General features: G+C 40.4%; 1 protein-coding gene across 1 annotated transcript in view; it reads right to left on the reverse strand.

Moving 5' to 3' along the window:
* HYDIN (HYDIN axonemal central pair apparatus protein) overlaps positions 1-18838 on the reverse strand; it is a 364550-nt gene that overhangs the window by 232383 nt on the left and 113329 nt on the right. The window contains exons 13-17 of the mRNA XM_063112309.1: positions 14738-14973; positions 12528-12628; positions 9989-10124; positions 7469-7633; positions 5925-6077 (exon numbers count right to left, since the gene is read on the reverse strand). Coding sequence (XP_062968379.1) covers positions 5925-6077; positions 7469-7633; positions 9989-10124; positions 12528-12628; positions 14738-14973 — 791 coding nt within the window. The remainder of the gene's footprint in view (positions 1-5924; positions 6078-7468; positions 7634-9988; positions 10125-12527; positions 12629-14737; positions 14974-18838) is intronic.

The following is an 18838-nucleotide window of genomic DNA, read 5'->3' on the forward strand; positions in this document are numbered from 1 at the left end:
GAATATCTCTCGGATTTTTCTGTACTGAAATATGTTAAATATACACAGTTCCTGACCTCTAGAATCAAATATTTCTGTGGTGGAACAGAAAGGGACTAGTCTAAAATTCAGAAACTCTGAGTCATAGCTGACTATTATCTTGTAACCTTGGCCAATTCCCTTAACCAGAAGAAGCTCAGTTATCTGATCTGCTAAATGCAGACACTGCAAACCTAAAGGGTGAGGGTGTGTGTTGAGAACACAGAAAGTACTGTGGCATAAATCATATTCAACACAGGAGTTTAGCTATGAGCTAAAAACTAAACATTATACTGCAAAATTACCTTAGTAAACAAAGCTACTATTTTGCAAAACCCTCCAGAAACAAAAAGAATATAAAGAGGTATAACAACTGTAGTTGGCCTTGATTCATGTCCATGTCTTTTTCCTTATGCCTTTTCCCCAACCATTTCCTTCTGTGGACATAAGGGTCCAGAGATCAAGCGCAGTGCTAATCTACCTATGGAAGACTGAGAAACAGTTCATTGTATCTTCTCTTCTCATGCATTAAGGGGTACAGTATCTTAAAGATATCTGTCAAAAGGCCTTGGAGAATTACTGTCTGTTAGAAATCTCTCTAGTTCTAATCCCCTAGTACGGTAAATTCTCCAAAGAGAGGACTAAGTTCTAGATCTACAGCGTGAGCTCAGGTATGCAGGGATGATGGAGTGTGTGGGGCACGGCCAGTTTTCTACAGACCAGTTGCTACGACACGTTTAAAGTAAGCTGTCTGTAAATGGCCACAACTTTCACTGTCTCCTAACATGGCACAAAAATCTCAGTGGATGTAAAATGCCTGCCAATCTCTTTCTGGGTTTTCTATTTATTTTGTTTAAAAAGGGGCATAACTTTGAATTTTAAACCTCTTTGAAGAGCTATAACAGTGCAGAATTTTTACACACATTCACATCTGTAAACTGAATGCTTTGTTATACTATATCACAAAGAATTTTTAAAAAGAAAGTGGAAAGTAGATTATATGTCTTTATTTCTGACATACAATTGAAGAAATTATGGTTGGTTGAAAAATGACTTACTGAAGATGCCTTGCATATGTACGTTTCAAACCATCTCTGAGCAAAACAAAGCATATCCAGTCCTTTTGTCTATTTCAGAAAAGTTCCTTAATTTCTTCTCTTGCTCTTTCAGCAAATCCTGCTCTTCTAGGTGTGTCTACCTTTAAGGATCTTTTATGAACATGAAATCAAGATCCTGTCACCATCTTCAGGTTCGTTTTCATAACCACTGATTAGGTAAACCTAGGCAGTACGATGGCATCGTGGAAGTGAGCAGGGATCTGAAGTCAGATGCTTACAGGTTATGGCAATTTACTTAACCTGTCTCTGCCTCTGTTTTCACCTCATTAAAATGGGGATTAACAGTGTTTTTTCTCACAAAATTGTAGTAAATTAAATACTATATTTAAAGTGGCAAACAGAACTAAATAAATGTTAGTCATAATTGATTTAATGTCATCATGCTGTCATCATCATAATTGCCAAGCCTGCTGCTAGGTGCTGGCACAGAGACTATTGATATTTAAAGGAAACAGACATATAAATGAGTAAAACTGAAAGGGTTCCCTACTGAAATGAGGAAATAACTGAGCAGCTTAGGGTCTGAAGGAGATGTAAAAGCACCACAATTCCCTTGTTCCCACATCACGGTGTATGGCTATGGCAGTGACCAAGGAAACTAAATGTTTTAAAACAACCATGCTCGAATGAGGCATCAGAATTCCTGTTTCTTAGGTCCAGGAGTTCTTAATATCTAACTACAGTGGCCTCTCCCTGTGGATCATGGAGGCAGAAGGTCACTGTGAAGATGTCTTAGTGCCAACTGAGTCCCAAGGTGTCACTGACATCTGTACACGAGGCTTTGAGCTAACTGTCGCCAAGGCTGAATTAGAGCCAAGAGTAAAAGTGAAAGGACTCCAGGTGCTTCCTACCAAGTGCCAGCAATACACTTGCTCTGCCTGGCCAGGGGCACCCCGGAAAAGAAGGGATCTACCCTGCAGCCCCATGCTGAGGTCCTCAGGGCCTCGGGGATACTGCCACATCCTTGCCCTCATTTCTGCTGCTCCCCTAGAGAGAGAAATCTCCCTCCCTTATGGAGCCCTCTGTATACAAGCAGAGCCCACACTCTACTACCAAAGGGTCTGTCCACTCTCTCTTCTCACATTCTGCCATTTTTTAACCCCTCCAAACCAGGAGTGATTTACTTCATTGTCCCAAATAAGTTAACCCCGCTGGGAACCTTTAGAGACTGATACTCCAGGCATTCCAAAGCAAAGGAGAACCCACTGCTCCAGGTCACAGAACACTCCCCTTGTACTAATCCATTTTTTTTACTCTTAGGATGATTAAGCTTTAGTGGAATAAAAAACATCATCTTCAGTGTTTCTTCACTCCATACTTATATGAATTAGGTCCTGGGTTTTTTTAGAGGTCACTGTTTGTATCGCATTCACTTTTGAGAAATTCAAAATTGCTTAAGTGTCATTAATTTTCCTGATATCACTGTGAAGATGGGCCTCCCACTTCCCATCTCTCTACCCCTCCGGCTGATAACAAACAGATGTTTCTTGCTAAGGGAGAATCTAATCGCAGTGGCCACTGTGATGTGTGGCCACACACAAAGCTGAGCGTGACAGATGGCTGACAGTGGGTGCTGCATCTGGGGAGGGCTGACATTCACCGACAGCCAAAAAAGGAGAGAGAACGACCCCTTCTGTCAGGGCTTCCAGCAAGAAAGGAGATTTTCCAGCACCTGAATTTATAGTAGGCTTAGTTAGGGAACAAACAACTTGTAATTGAAACTCTTTCTTAATGCTTAGTAGTTTCTGTGATGAGTTTGAAGGTTTGGTACTGTACATCAAGTTGAAATTCAATGATGGTATTTCAGTTTCTTTCCACTGTAGTTAATTTGTAAGTTAGCATAATTTCAGATTCTATGATGTTAATTTATATCATATTTACCAGGAAATCCAACAAAAATCCCAGCCGAAATATGAAAGTTTAATTTTCACCTATGAGAACTGTAGTTGAAACTACTTTTTAAGAAAATCATTTTAATTGACACATTGTAATTGTACATGTTTACGAGGTATAATATAATGTCTAATACATATGTATATATGTTGTATAACGATCAGGTGAGGGTAGTTAATGTAATCATCATCTCATGCGTTTATCATTTCTTTGTGGTGAAAACATTCAAAAGCCTCTCCTCTAGCTATTATGTAATATACAAAACTTAACTGTTAACTGCAAGCACCCTACTGTGCAATAGAACACCAGAACTTATTCCCTTATTCCTCCTATCTAATTGAATTTTGTGCCCATTGGCCAAACTCTCTTTGTATTCACTTCCCCCTCTACTCCGCTCCAGTCTCCTCTGGTAACCACTGTTCTACTCTGTGTCTATAGTGTGATTTTTTTTTAGATTACACATATGAGTGAGATCATGTGGTATTTGTCTTTCTGTGCCTGGCCTACTTCATTTAACGTAATGACCTCCAAGTCCATCCATGTTGTCCCAAATGGCAGGATTTCATCCTTTTTGTGGCTGAATAGTATTCCATTGTTTATATATACCACATTTAAAATATTCATTCATCCACTGTTGCACATGTAGGTTGATTCCATATCTTGGCTAGTGTAAGTAGTGCTTACAAAAAGTAGTGCTGCAATAAACATGGGACTGCAGATATCTCTTTGCCATACTGATTTCGTTTCCTCTGAGTGAAACTACTTTCACACTACAACTCAATAATCACCAGTTTTCCACGAGGGGATTGAGGGAAAAACCCATTCTAGATCATTTATATCACATGTCCGGCTCCTTGGAACTGGAGCTCGCTGATTTTAGATAACATTAAAAGAATCAAAAGATGGAATCATGAAACATTTTTGAAAAAGGAAAATCCCCATTTTAACAAACCAACTGGGTCATTCAATATATGAGGATACTTCAAAAAGTTCATGGAAAGATTCATATTATCTTTTAATTCTGTTTATCCATGAACTTTTTGAAGTACCCTCATATGTCCTATGTTAATAAAAAATAATAGATCCTTGATGTGCTTTCTGTTTTTAAAAATGTACTAAAAGTCGCCAAAAAGAAAGTGAAATCAGGAGATATCTGAGAATGAAAAGCGAGGTGGTGAGAAAGGGAATACTTTATTTACTGTACAATCCTGTATTTGTACTTATGCTTTCTTGTGGTCTTGCCCATCTCCTTCCTCTGTGGTCCACTCAGACCCTCTGGTGCCCTCCCCTCACTGCTCGGGACAGCTCGGCTGACTCTCTTCCTTGCTGACTGTCAACCCTGCACTGGACTGGGATGCAGCACTTCTAAGCAATACCCTGTGCTTTCTTCCAAACACATCAATTAACTAATTGGATAAAGACTAGTGAAAGTGTCTTTTCTGTAGGATTTTTCTCTAAATATTATTGAAAGATATTCTTTACACAAGGTGCTGGAGCAAGATTGGGGTTGTATAAGAACCTCATGTTAAAAAGAGCAGTCATGGTATATGAAAATGGCTGCCTTTATAAGGAGTAAGGATAAATGATAATAAAAAATGAATAATGACAAAGATAAATAGCTGCTAATTGGGACCAATGTCTGGTGAACTGTCACAAGCCAGCAAAAAACTACAATTTATTCCTTCTGATAGTGACTTTTATAAAATTAATATCTGAAAAATGCTGAAACTAAATGTTAGCTCTCATTCAAATGCTAATAATTTGGGTTAAGAGGAGGGCTATGCAATTTAAAATTTTATACTTAAAAAACTATTGCTAAAATCAAGAATATTTTCAATTATTGGATTAGAAATTCCTAAGTCTCTGTTCTTGTGCAAAAAATAAAAATTAGCTTTAAATATCATCATGAAATACACAGAAATGAGACAGACTCATTTTTAAAACCATTTTATATTTATGTTTGTATCTATCTTTGCTTTACTGTTTTCTTTAATTTCTGTTTTTGGCAAATACTATCTTATTGTATTTTATACATTCTTACAAACTACCTCAAAATACCCCCAGAAGGAAGAGAGAATAAAATAGAATAAGCATACTAACAAATTTGTAGCTGAAAGGATTTAAATTTAAGGAAGCACCTCCAGTTACAGTCACTTAAGAAGTATTTTGGAAGGAGGGGGATGGGCTTAGGTACAGTTCAGTAGGAGAGGGTATTGACCTCTGAAGCCTCTTCCTGAATTGGGTTTAAACTAAATGTATTGGCTTGTTTACCAAAACTATTGCACACTGTGTTTCTTAGTCAACAAAAGGATTATAATAAAGAGGAAGCTGGGATGAATTAACATGGTTTAATACAGTTTAACGTGTGCCGTGGTTTAAATATTTGTCCTCTCCAAAGCTCATGTTGAAACTTAGTCCCCAAATATGGCAATGTCTGGAGGGAGTGGTTTGGGAGGTAATTGGATTGTGAGGGCTCCGTACTCATGAATGGCTTAACCCATTCATGAATTAATGGATTAATGGGTTATTATGGGAGTGGCACTAGCGGCTTTATAAGGAGAGGAAAAGAAGTGAATGCACTTTTGCCCTGTCGCCATGTGATGCCCTGTGCTGCCTCGGGACCCTGAAGAAAGCTCCCATCAAGAAGACGACCCTCACCAGATGTACCCCATTAACATTGGACTTTCCAACCCACAAACTGTAAGAAATAAATTTCATTTCTCTATGAGTTACCCAGTTCTAGATATTCTGTTGTAAGCAACAGAAAACTGGCTATTACACCATGCAAGTCACTGCTTCTGGTGATCATTTTCAAAGACATGTTGCCAAAATAGGGCTGCTGTCTTTAAGTCCAAGCTGTGCTTTCATCACACGACGGTCCTACGACTTACTCACCATGCGTGCCCGAAATAATGCAGGAATGAAGGACTGGTTAGATAGGTTGAGAGTCCTGGAAGAGTCCTTTAGGACATAGATACTGCCAAAATCAATTTGAGTGGGATGTACGTAGATAACTGGGCCTTCTCCAATGCTCTTTACATGACATACCTGTGTTCCAAAAGAGAAAGAGCACAGAACAGCTGAAAATAACTAGCCTTTAAAAATCAATGAAAACAGAAACTTCTAGCCCCCCCTTTAATAAAAGTCAAGGGCATAAATGGGTACTTATGAGAACTGACATCGCTTCTCACTGGTATTACACAGTCAGATCTGTGAATCCCACCTGGAATACTCCCCAACAAGGAGGTCAGCTTCCCGGGGGCGGCCCAGAGCCAAGCACTGAGGGGAAACCAGAATCTTGGGACCCCACACCACACTCCAGCCTCAAAGACACTTAGCATGGGTTTAAGGGCCAGCCCTTCAGAGCCAGATGTGGCTGGGCTTGAGTCCCAGTTCTGTTGCTTTTGCTAGCGATGTGTGTGGAGGGCAGGACTGTCACACACAGTCATGCAGGTTGGGGGTTGAAATCCACTCTGCTCAGCTGCCCTCTCCCTGTGTCCTCAGCCAGGATGTCTGCCTGAGGAAGGTGGGCCCTTTTCTTTCACAGAGTGCCATCTGTCCAGCAAGCTACCCTCTCACGGGCTGCATCTGTGCCAGGGCGCACAGTGAGCCTAGCAGGGGACCTGGACTGGTGGCATGCTCTGGGGTTGGTCTGCCTTTGTGCTCTGCTCTGTAAGTGAGGTGGGTTATCTATGGCATCTTACATGGAAGGGACAAAAGCAATATCCTAGTTTAATACACTCTAAGTAATCAGATTAACTTTAGACAAATGTAAGCTGATATCGCCCAGCTCCCAAGTAAACCAAATGTCTGGGGATACGTAGCCTGTTGGCAACTTTAAGATTCAAGATTTACCCTTGAATTCAGCCATAACAGTGGAGAGCTTTCCATGTTTCCCTCTTACCACACTTGGAGAAAGACTGTTTTTCTTAACAGTGTCAGTAGGTTAATTTGGGCTATGAGTCAAGTCAATGTACAGAGAAAATCGGTGAGCAGTGAATGGAACTGACCTCACAGCCCATATGTGACAGACTGGTGAGATCCAAACCCAGCTTTGCACAAGGAATAACTGAAACACCCGAGGAGCTTGTTAGACATACAGTTGTGCTGGTCCCTTCCCTTCAGAGATTCTGATTTAAAAGGTCTGGAGAGGGGTCAGGTGTGTATGCATGTGTGTATGCGTGCGTGTGTGTTTGAAACTCCTGATACTCAGGTTTAAGGCCAATTTCTATAGAACACCACTACTTTTAGATGCATCTGCAAATAGACTCCCTAGGTAACACAGCACTCATATTTCACCAGGGCAGAGTGAAAATATAAAACTCTAGAACTACAAACTGGAGGATATGCAAATACGGTATTGTCTTAAATGAGGAAGTACGAAATATTTGACAAGAAGTACAGCAATTTCAAGTGCAGTTCCAAAAATTGGCTCTCACCATAGGGGGGTCCTGGCTCCCAAAGGTCGAGATGTAAACTGTGGACCTGTGTTCTCCAGTGACCTGGGTCTCCAGGAGCAGCATTATGTTCACAGTGCCGTGGGGGGGGATGACTCCGCAGGGAGTGGAGCTAGAAAGCAGCACGGCAGGTGCATCCTTGTACACCTGGTGGGAGAGACAGCCAGAGGTGTGAGCAAGGCCAGGTATGGAACATAATAAATAGCACATGAATTTATTTTGAAACAAGTGTTGTCCTGAGTCCATGGAGGTTCTTTAGAAATGTCTCACTGAGCAAGTAAGTGGGGATGAACACCCCAATTCAGTCAAAAGGAAGTTTGGTTAAGTGGAGTGTGCATAAGGCCTAAAACCCAAAGTGTCCAACACAGTAAGATGCAGAAATTATCCACAAAATGAGTTAGTGCAGGACAATGGCTTTCCACTGCCTAGTTCCCTGAGTTGGCCCTCCATGCCTTCAGACTTCATCCCACCACCTCTCCCCTTTCACTCCATCACTGGAGGCTACTGGTATTTCCTGAACATGTGATGCTGCTTCCCACCTCCATCCTCTGCTCTTATGGTTATGGTTCCTAGAATGTCCGTTCCTCCAACATATGGGGCATACTCACCCTGAATTCCCCCCAGGCACTTCCCATACTCTAGGGAGGGAGCTTTTCCCCAGGGACATCCTGCAAGGTCCTTCTCCACAGCACGCACTGCTGCACAGCACTGTAACCAGCTACCTGTCCATCTTCTCCATGGCTGTCAACGTCTGTCCATCTTCTCCATGGCTGTCAACAGCTCAGGGCATGGTCCGGGCCTCTCCTCTCTACATGCCCACTTTCTGGTTTGTAGTATGTACTCAGTATGTGTTTTTAAAATGAGGGAATGAATGAGTGAATGAATGCTGTCCAGTATTTACCAAAGTGTGTTCCTCAGAACCCTGTTCTGTAGCATATTACTAGCTTTTATGCAAGAACAACAAATAGAGTTTTTAAAATCCCATGGTCAAATAAGTTTGGATAATTCTCAGAATCACTTTTCAGAGCCTCAGCTCCCCAGAAGAAAGAAAGAGCATGCAGGGGGCACCCCGTAGTCTATGGGCATCTGGTCTGCCTCACATGGCCTCATCTAACTCAACCTCCCTGTATGGCAGTACACTGCCAAGCCCTGGTAGAGCCTGAGGCAAGAGGAAAAATCATTAATACTGATCCTATCTTTAAGTTTTGATATTTTGTTTAATATGGATTTTAAAAAATTAGTATTGATTTCCTAGAATATGGCATAAAAATATCACGCGTATTCATTACCGAGTGTTTGGCTTCCCTTATACTTTGTGCCTGAGGCAAGTGTCTCACCCCATTCCTGGCCCTACTGTGCAGAAACAGCTTCCACTGGCCCCAGGGCGGCCTCTGCTCTGAGTTCTGGAGCTGACTGTGCACTGCGCTGGGCTGGCCTGTTCTGCTGTTGACATCTGAGCATTTCACGTGGTCTCGTGTCACCCCCACCCTCAGCTTCCAGTTCCATCTTAGAGAAGCCCACAGAATAATTCTAATTCTCTTTTACATAACAGTTCTTTGACTAGTGACAGGTCTTTTGACTAGTGACCTTGTCCTAGCTACATCTTCTGCAATCCAGATTAAACTCTTGAATTGGCTCCTCATATGACTTGGACTTGCAGATAACACAGATTGCCATTTTTGGTTACTCTGACCATGAACTGGCAGCGCTCCCTTTCCTTTAGCTGAACACTGCATTTCTCTGATGCAGCCTAAGCCTGCATTGGTTTGGTGGCCCCAATATGGCTCTTTTAACTGATATTGAACTTGTAGTCAAATAAAACCCCCCATTTGATATTTCTACATAAATTTTTATTAGAATACTGTACTTACATAACTGAGTTTTAAACCCAAATGCATTCTTGGTAAATTGCAACTCATTAGCAATCTTCCATTATTCTAGTCTGTACAGATCTTCTCAAATCTTTTATCCATACATGAATTGCTTAGTCTCCCACCTACGCAGGTGTAGTGACATGTGGACAGATACATTTCATAAAACATGAACAGACAATTCCTCCTTTCCCATCCCTGCATTATCTACAGCCTTCTGGTCTAACAAGTCCATTTATAAATATTGCATTACTAGATCTTAGTGATGCCATTCAAGTCACAGCCACGGCCAAACACTGAAAACTCCTAGCTCATTTCCCATGCATGGTTAATCCACAGGCAATTATTTGCAGGTGCAATTGTGCATGTTGGCTTAATTGACACTTTCCCTTCTTTATCAAGGGCAATTTCTCTGGGAAATTAACAACTGTTTACACCTGCAGCTGCTCACGCATGCAGATGGCAACGCAGCTGTGGTTTTATAACCCCATCCCCAGATTATCTGAGGGTTAAAAATCAGAATTACATAAGGCCATGTGTTCAGGAATATGGCTCTTCAGAAGGATTTCTCTTTCTCATCGAGGGAATACAATGGAAGGAAAATAACACCAAAAAGGTTAAAGTAACTCACCTGAGGCAGGACCTCATAGAATCCTGGGAGGTCATGATGATTGACAATCTGGACCGTTTTCTCATACGGGTACTTCAGGAAGCAGTGTCCAAAGTCCACCTTGGTATTAACCAGGTGGAGGGTAGGTACAACACACCTTGAAGGAACCCATCAAACAATTCAAAGTAGAGAGCTTGTTTACATACAGAAAATGCACAGTCCCAAGTTAAATACATTTGTCACTGTCACATAGTTTTTCTCTAATAACTACATTAATCATTTTGGAATCTTCTCTCCTGCCATCCCTCTTTCTTAGCCCCAGTCACCACGTTTTAATCAAAAAAGCAGTAGAAGCAGAGCTCCTTCAACAGCTGCGTCTGGTGGGCTGTGACTAACATTTGCTTTGTTTTTCATGTCTGGCCTTCCTTTGGCAAACTCTTAGGGTAGTGGATCTGTTTCCATGTCAAATAGGGCCAATGCCACCAGCATGGGGTCCTAACTATTTGTGACACTTTGGACCAGTCAGAAAGTCCCCCCAAAGACCAGCAACAGCTCCCATCATCTAAATAACGGTAATAATTCTAATTCCTTTGCAGAACAGCTGTCTTGGATGAGTAGGCTTGGGCAGCTGCTCAACCCAGCCCTGGCACTGTGACAGTGGTTCTCAATATGGAGAGGGTGGGGTGGGGGGAGAGGGGGGAATGTTGTGTGCAGGGAAGAGAGGAGTTGAAGCCCTCTGTTTGCAATTGTTCTTCTTAGGTGAGTTGTGTTTTATTCTGTGTCTGTAACTCTCAATGTCTAACCTGCCCCATGTCATTGTTGCAGTATAGCACAATGGTGACAAGTACTAGCTTTTGAATTAGACATAGCCAGGTTCAAATAAGGACCATATGATGTGCATCTGTGTTACCCTGGGCACAATTCTCTCATAGGTAAAATGAAGGTAATTCTAGGGATTGACTTAGCATTATTAATCCTTTTAGGATGTTGTGGGAAATCCAGGAGATAATGTGCAGAGGGGCAGAGGGGCACAGCCTAGCACCATGCGAGTGCTCAGTGAGCAGCAGTTAACCTGCGGTGGGGACATGGCAGCTGTCACTGCTGGCTCTCTGGAGAGAGTTACTTTAGGGTGCAAGTTCTAAAAGCAGCTCTTCTGTTGAGAGTCAGCGAGAAGTTCCTACAGATTACACCAAAAGTAATGACATGAAAGAGTCTTTCTTTAACCCCAACATTTGTGATTTAGTGGATATGAGTGTTCATTTTTAGCTACAATGAAAATTGTCAGTTGAACCCATGACTTTCTTAAAGCTAATCTTTTACTATCTGAAACACTGTGACTGAGAGGGTTATGCTATTTGACTTGGGTCACAGAGTATACATTAGTAGGAAACTCATAGCTTCTTTAGACTTTTTATTTTATTTTGTTAATTCAGGATTTCCCATTGAGAGCTGTGGGAAAAAAGGGCTAGAGAGAATCAGAATAAGCCTGCACAGAAAAGAAATGCAAGACTAGACTGAAAGGCAGATTTGGGTATAGAGAGGACCAGATTAAAGAGTTTTTGCTCTTATTGAACAAAACAATTAGGTTTTCAAGGAATACTAAGTAGGTCAAGGCAGCATAGTTCAAGTTCTTTTTTTTAGGGCTATTTGTCTTCATCCAAGCCCAAGACACACGAAATGGTACCAGTTACTACCTCCCCACCAATCAGCACATCTGCCGTTTCTTTGAGGTGTATTTTCCTAAGATTCACCTGAGGCCTAAATTCTAGAGATTGACATACTGCATTATCAGTTTTGCTAAGTCATTTTCTCTCTTTCCTATACATAACATTTTCTTCCATGCACTTTAAAGTCCCAGCTCTAAACACCGTCTGCTTTGGAAAGGTTATGGCCCCAGTTTTTATGTAGGATCATGCCATCATCAGTAGTAACACCATCACCCTCAAGCAGCACCATTGGAAAGACCGTAACTTGGTCAAGGAGACACAGTCAACAAACAGCAGAGTCAGGATTTTTAACCTCACTATAGAGCCACTGCTGCCTCTCTAAAAAAGAGAAATTGGTGATGGCTCTGAGGGTTTATGCTATTAGAGAGGAGCCTCATTTTCGGGGCTCGCTCACAACCAGCAATTCAAGTCATAGTAACAATGTTCTGGAGCAGGGACCTCTTGGTGAAATGGATCTTCCACTACAGGACTGAAAGCAGCACCTTCCTGCTACATAACCCCAGAGTACTATATTGAAAGATCAAAATTAAAACCAGCAACTCTTAATCTCTTCCTGCTAAATCTTTTCGGTTACATACATTGAAAATCAGACCCATCAGAGAGCACTATTCTTAACAGTGCAAAGCACACACAACCCTTATCTCCCCCAAAGGTGATTTAGAAACATTTGCTGGTTTAAAGCTTTGTCATTTGAATATCAGATTCAGCTTCCCTTCCCAGGAAGGCAGAACACATCCTGAGTGCACTGGTTGGCAGGCGAGCTGCCTTCGGGAGGCAGCCCATTACTGGTGGCCCAGGGGAGGCTCCGGAGAGAGAAAGCAGGTGAGTGATACCTTGCTGTAATTAAGAGCGCCAGCACTTCTTCTCCGATGCCGTCCACATCCACCACCAGCGCCAGCTCATATTTCTGCACAGTGTTGGAACATAATGTCACCTGGAAAGAAAAAGGTGAAAAGTTGCTCTTCTAAAAGGCCAGCCCTCTCTCTGCACAGTGGAGAGAGCAGCCAGGGTAAGGACTACGCTGATCAGTGTCATGTCTAAGTGCTCTGTGGATGTATGGTGTTTTACATTTTCAGTTGAACAAGTTACATTGTGGGATCAGAGCATGCTGAGTATTTTCAAAGGCCAGGTTAGAAGCCAAATGGCTTTTAGTATAATAGGTTTGCTTATTTCTGAGGCAATCTTATGAAAATCCACATACTTCCATATGGGGAAAAATGACCATGAAGGTTGAGCAATACCAAAGAAACTTTAATTATTGCAATTTAAATCGTTCCTTACACCTCTGGGCTATATGAATTATGAAAATTCAAAATACCAATAAAACACTACAGCAAAATAAATGAGAATAACCATATCAATTCCAGAAAATAGCATAAGAAATCAATTACTCTGTTTTACCAAAATCTTGTGCCCCGCCCCCCATATTAATTTTTAGAACAGAAAATAGGAAGCTCCAAAGAAAGGTCTATCCGAGGACGATATCTGGCCGGAACACATACCTTATGTTTTTATTCGCTGCTGTGAAACTTTGCCTTTAGGCTTTTGAAAGCCTTGTTACAATTTTTAACTGCTTTAAAATGATATATACTAGAAGAGGTACTTATAAGTCTAGAAAACAGCTTCTGGCATGGGTTAAAGCTTTTCTACTTATAAATTATGTATCAGGTACTAATTAAAATTTTTTTGGTTGCAGAGAGAATCACTGGATGCAAATTGCAGTCCACATAGACCTGGCTGAAGTGCAAGTCAGGAGAGAAAATCGAAGCTTGGAGAAAGCTTTTCCAGATATAAAGGAAAAATAAAATGGAGATGAAGTCATTGATTTGGAAGGAAAACTTGTCAGATTTGGAAAGAGGCAGAAAATCCTGCTGTGGCTTGTCACCCCCTGTTTATGTATCTGGGCTATGGTTAAAAGGAAGAAAGACCACGTGGTCCTGGTGGAAGGCTGCTACGGAGATGCTATGTCTTTTAAAATCTTCTGCTATCTGGGAGAAGCAGAAAAAAAAAAAGAAAAGGAAAAAAGGAAAGACAGGCAACACACGTGGGCTAAGTTTTATTAAGTAAAAAAGAAAGAAATCCATTGCAGCAGCACTTCTCACTAGGAAAGTCACATTTAGCAATCCTGAGAAGTTATAATGATATATAATATCAAACCTCATTGGACCTGTGGAGAAGCCCATGGAAGGACTGAAAACTCCCAGAAAAGATTTAGGGTGAGTGGATTTGAGGTGAAATATTATGAAGCACTGAAAACAAATCTGGGGGATAAAATGACAACTGGGTTAAACATTCGATGGTAACGACTAAAGAGAAAATTACCAACCTTAGCTATGAAGTCTTATCTTTTTTCTTTCCCAGAAAGCATAAAATCATTTCAATTTAGTAGCCTTCAGTATTGCTAGACCTAACTGTTTGGAGGAGCAAAAGTGAGGAAGACAGCCAAAACCTTTCTCAGTTAACCATGAAATAATTCTGCTGGCGGCATCAGGAGGCCATAACCACGGCATTTCGGGTGTGATTTTGGACACAGCAAGACAGGGTGGATAAGCAGCCTCCCACCGCTCTTCCTGGGACCTAAATATAAAGCATCGATGGTAACCTCACATCCATGTTTGCAATGAAGTCCGGATTCATATTACAAATCTGAATAAACTGGATATCATCTTTGGCATAAATCTGGCTATTTGTTGGTATAAAGGATCTGAGTCTGAAGGAAAGAACCTAATTATCAATGAATTTGTAAATCTGTTTATACTATTACCGAAGGCAGAAATACCTAGAATCCACTGTTCTGGTGAAGGCAATGCATCTAGATTAATGTAAATCCACTGGAGCAGGGTCAATTTCCTTGCCCGATGTATTTGTGTCTGAATTCTTTTACTGCAGTAGCTCATTTTCTGATAGGCCCATGTTTCCACGTGAATTGACAGGCATTCCCTCTCACTGACACTGGACATAGAGCAAACCCTAAATGTGGTTCTAATGGCCATTTGAAAATTCAGCTGCACAGCTGTGTGTGCTGGAAGCCCATGCACTTTACCCTGATAGCAGCAAATCCCTGGGAGCGGATGGTGCCACAGTTGGGAGTGATGGTGAATTCTTTTGGTTTCATTGTGGGTATTTCTTCCTTGGTCCAGGATGGTCTTTTGTTGTCTGAATACTGCTCACAACTTGAAATGCTTTTATGGCCAAGGCCATCCCCAGGGATACGCAGTTTGAAGATCATGGGGACCAAAGAAGTATTATTGAGGGAACATATCAAGGTTTGAGGAAATCCTGAAAAACAAAATATGATGTGAGAAATAAAAGCCCCCCAAATAGGCTCCCTTGACTCTCAACCTCTCCTAGCAAATGCCAGACTCCTTGAATAAATTGTCTACGCAATTCATCACTACTTAACTCCAACTTGCTCTAATTTCATCACTCCTTAACTCCAACTTTCCCTAAATATTGTTTCAATCATACAACCAATAAATATATTTCATTCATTCGTTCATTTGTTCATTTATGCATTCATTCACTTATGCATTCACTCAATGAATATTTATTATGCATTTACTATGTATCAGGTTAAACAGTAGATACAAAACAAACCCTTTGAACGTCACCCAGGCCTTTCCAAAGAGGCAGCCCCTATTACTAGTTTGCTGAGTAGTTCTGGAGAAGTATATTTTGCATAAAAATATGTTTTTTTTTTTTTTACAAGGAATTATGCTTGCTCTTTTTGTTTGCTAGGTGTGAAAGGAGCAGACTGTGTGGTTTTGCCCTCTGTGTGACCCTTGCCTAGACATGACAGAACTCATCCTGGACTTGTCTGTGGATCATGCTCTCAGTGTTGATGATATAATATTTAATAATAGCCTCTCCCAGTAGAGGCTTTACAACCTGCTTTAGAGGCCAGAGACTAACACCCCAACTTTTACCTCGCTTAAACAAAGCTGCTTTGTCACATTTATACAACTCTGTTGCGTTCAGTTCAGTGAGATTCATGCTCTTTTCTGAAGAGATGTAGATCTTCCTTGCCTGGCAAACAATAAACTGAGCTCTGATTTTGGATACCCTAGGTGGACATTATGTATCTGCCACCATTTTCAGAACAAGAAGAATTATCTACAGCCATAGGAGAACAAAAATACCTATTTCTACTGGATGCAAACACTGCTCTTCTACCTTGAATCCTGCTGTAATAAAATACAATCAGTCTCTTGGAGTAATGACTGTTAACTGCAGTGGGTATTTTGAACTGATCTACTTCTAACTTGTTTTTTAAATGGTCAATAGTTAATTCAATTTACCAATATATTTTACTAATTTCTTTGCTTATAATTTTTTCTTGCAACTCATTCAAGCCCTTTGGGTTCAGGATGTTATTTTAAAAATTACATCCTTTAGAAGTTCTTTCACTAAGGGTCTGCAGATGGTGGCTTTTAGTCTTTTTAATGTTAAACATGTCTCAATTTCATCCTAACTTAATGACAGAGTGAGCACAGAATTCTAGGACGGCAATTATTTTCTCTCAATATTTTGAAAACTTTATTGCAGATCTTCTTGTACCATTGCTACTGTAAGATAGCTGCTGTTAGTTTGTTATTCTTTCATAGATAATTTTTCTCTCTACTAGCTTTTAAGATTTTCTCTTTATCTTCGGTGTCCTTCAATTTCACTATAATGTTTCTATGTTTGGATTTACTTTTATTCGTCCGGCTATACACTATGAGGACAGCTGTTTTTCTTTAGTTTAAAAATTCTCAGCCACCATCTCTTCAAATATTGCTCTCTGGCCATTTTTACTCTTTCTCCTTCTGCTCCTATTAGATACATGTTGGAACTTTTAAATTAATCTGTTCTCCATGTTTCTTTATTTCCCTTTTATACATTTTATGCTTCGTTTGCTTCCAGTGCTGTATTCAGGATGAATTTCTCAATTCTAGTGAATTGTCAATATACACGTTTTATGCCTGATTGCAGTGTTTTGAGAGCTCAAGTGGAGGGGAAAGGAAGAGGATGGAGAATTTTGCAGTTCGGTGTGTTCAGTAGTACCTAATTCCTTGTTATCAATATAATATTTCTTCTCTAAGCTGTACCTGGGGTCCACCAATCCACAAACCCTTTGGTTCATCCTCTTCATGGATCAATCTCTAGTCTTATGCCAGGGTGAGAGAGACACAGTTGCCAAGCTGTGTAGAATGGGGGTAGGTGATGGGTGAGGGTTAAATTGCTGTATCTAGGACTCGTGCCAAAGGAACGTGTTAAATGTTATGAATAAATGTGTTTTTATAAATTAAAAAACCCATTGACCAGTGCTGATAATTTCTTATAAACAAAATCCATTTCATAGGTACATTTAAGAGAATGCCTGCAATCTGCCAGATATATATTGCTTTGAGTATCTTTATCATTCTTTATCGTGTTGCAGTTTGGCTTCTGCTCCCATCACTGTTAAAAACTGTACCTGGAACCCGCTAGTGACTTATACTATTCAATCTGGAGCACACTAACATGAAGTTATTCATGTTAGAAGCATCCCCGTTAAAAATCAATACCTGTTCCTTGAAGGCCCTGTTTTTGTATTTATGGTCATTGATACACACTGGAAGGAAGCTATAGATAACTGAAAACAAATACAGCGTTTTGAAAATATCAGTGGCATCTCAGCACTATATGTTGTATGCTTCCCCTTTGCCATATTCTATTGAAATACACTCTATTAGGGGCCTTGATGTTTTTAAGTGTCTGAATTTTAGACAAAGAGTTTCAGATACTCTTGCGGCTTCATAATTGGCTTGCAATTGGCATATGGCATTTACATTAACATTTCAGAGCTCAACAATAGAGCAGATTCCAGACAATGAAAACGTGTGAGATTTCTTGGAGGAACTGACTTGGGATGCTTAATTGGATTCTCCTTTCTCCCTGCAGGGCAATGTGATACAGGGCACACTGTCCAATGTCCTTGTGCTGGGCTTTGTATTCCAGTGCTGTGGAAGGGTGTGCTGCTGTCATGCATCAGCTGCACAGACCTCTCCTCAGACTCAATTTGAATGGTTCAGAGGATGACTACCTAGGTCTTTGGTTAAACTAATATTCCTCACATTGTGCACCAGTTGCAGTTACCTTTGAGAACCTCTCTTAATTGGCCACCAGATGATTTTCAAGTTGAAGGTCACTTTTATTTTCCTTCAAAAGAGTATCACTTGGACATACCCTACAATTTGTAAAAATCTCTCCAGCCATTTCCATATGTTACAGTAACAGATATTCAACTTTATTTATGTAAGGTTTCCTACAGTATGTATTTTATGCAATATAACACACATGAGGGGCATTGTATAAATAATGTGTTCTGAACAAATAAAATTGTCATAACCCCTAAATGTTAAAGCAGGTGAGAAAGACATCATGAATAGGCTTTCTCTAAAGAACTATTTTTACCCAAAATAAATGGATCTACTCAAAATGAAGCAAAAGTCAAAATGGGAGGCAATGAGGCAGAATGGAAAGGATTGGGGAATATAGATCTAGACTAGTGTTTCTCAACCTTTTTTCCCCCATTATTACCACCTAAAAAAAAGGTAAATTAATTTTAAATAGAAGAAAGTTAATTAATTAAATATGATTTAAGTTAGATTAAAATTCTCCCTAACAGCAAAAAAAAAGTTAATTACTAAGGACTGAGATTCTCTTGGGTACAACTGAACTTTCACAAATCATTGTTTTATCTATGTTTTTGTGTGTTTTTTCCCCACCATCCAAGCACCAATTTTTGCCCCTTTGAGGGCAACATCACACCGGTTCATAATGCATAACTTTAGATAGATCTAATCTGAAATACTAATTCTGCTACTGTTGTGCGACCTTAGGAAGTTATGTAATTGTTCCAAGCATCACTGCTTCCATCTCTGAAATGGGGCTATTAAGTAGTTTCTCCCTACAGGATTGCTAAAAGGTTTAAATGTAGCACTGCATGTTATCCACTTGGCAGTGGCTGAAATACAAGAAATAACTAATAAATGGAGCTTCTGCTGCTACTGTTGTTTTTATTACTGCAGAAGCTTAGACAGGAAGAAACAGCTCAGGGAAAAAATTGAGTGGGAAGAGAACACGAAAACGTAGAAGAGCCTTCAACCTGGACTGATGGAAC

The sequence above is a fragment of the Cynocephalus volans genome, chromosome 10 (assembly GCF_027409185.1).
Source record: "Cynocephalus volans isolate mCynVol1 chromosome 10, mCynVol1.pri, whole genome shotgun sequence".
Lineage (NCBI taxonomy): Eukaryota > Metazoa > Chordata > Mammalia > Dermoptera > Cynocephalidae > Cynocephalus > Cynocephalus volans.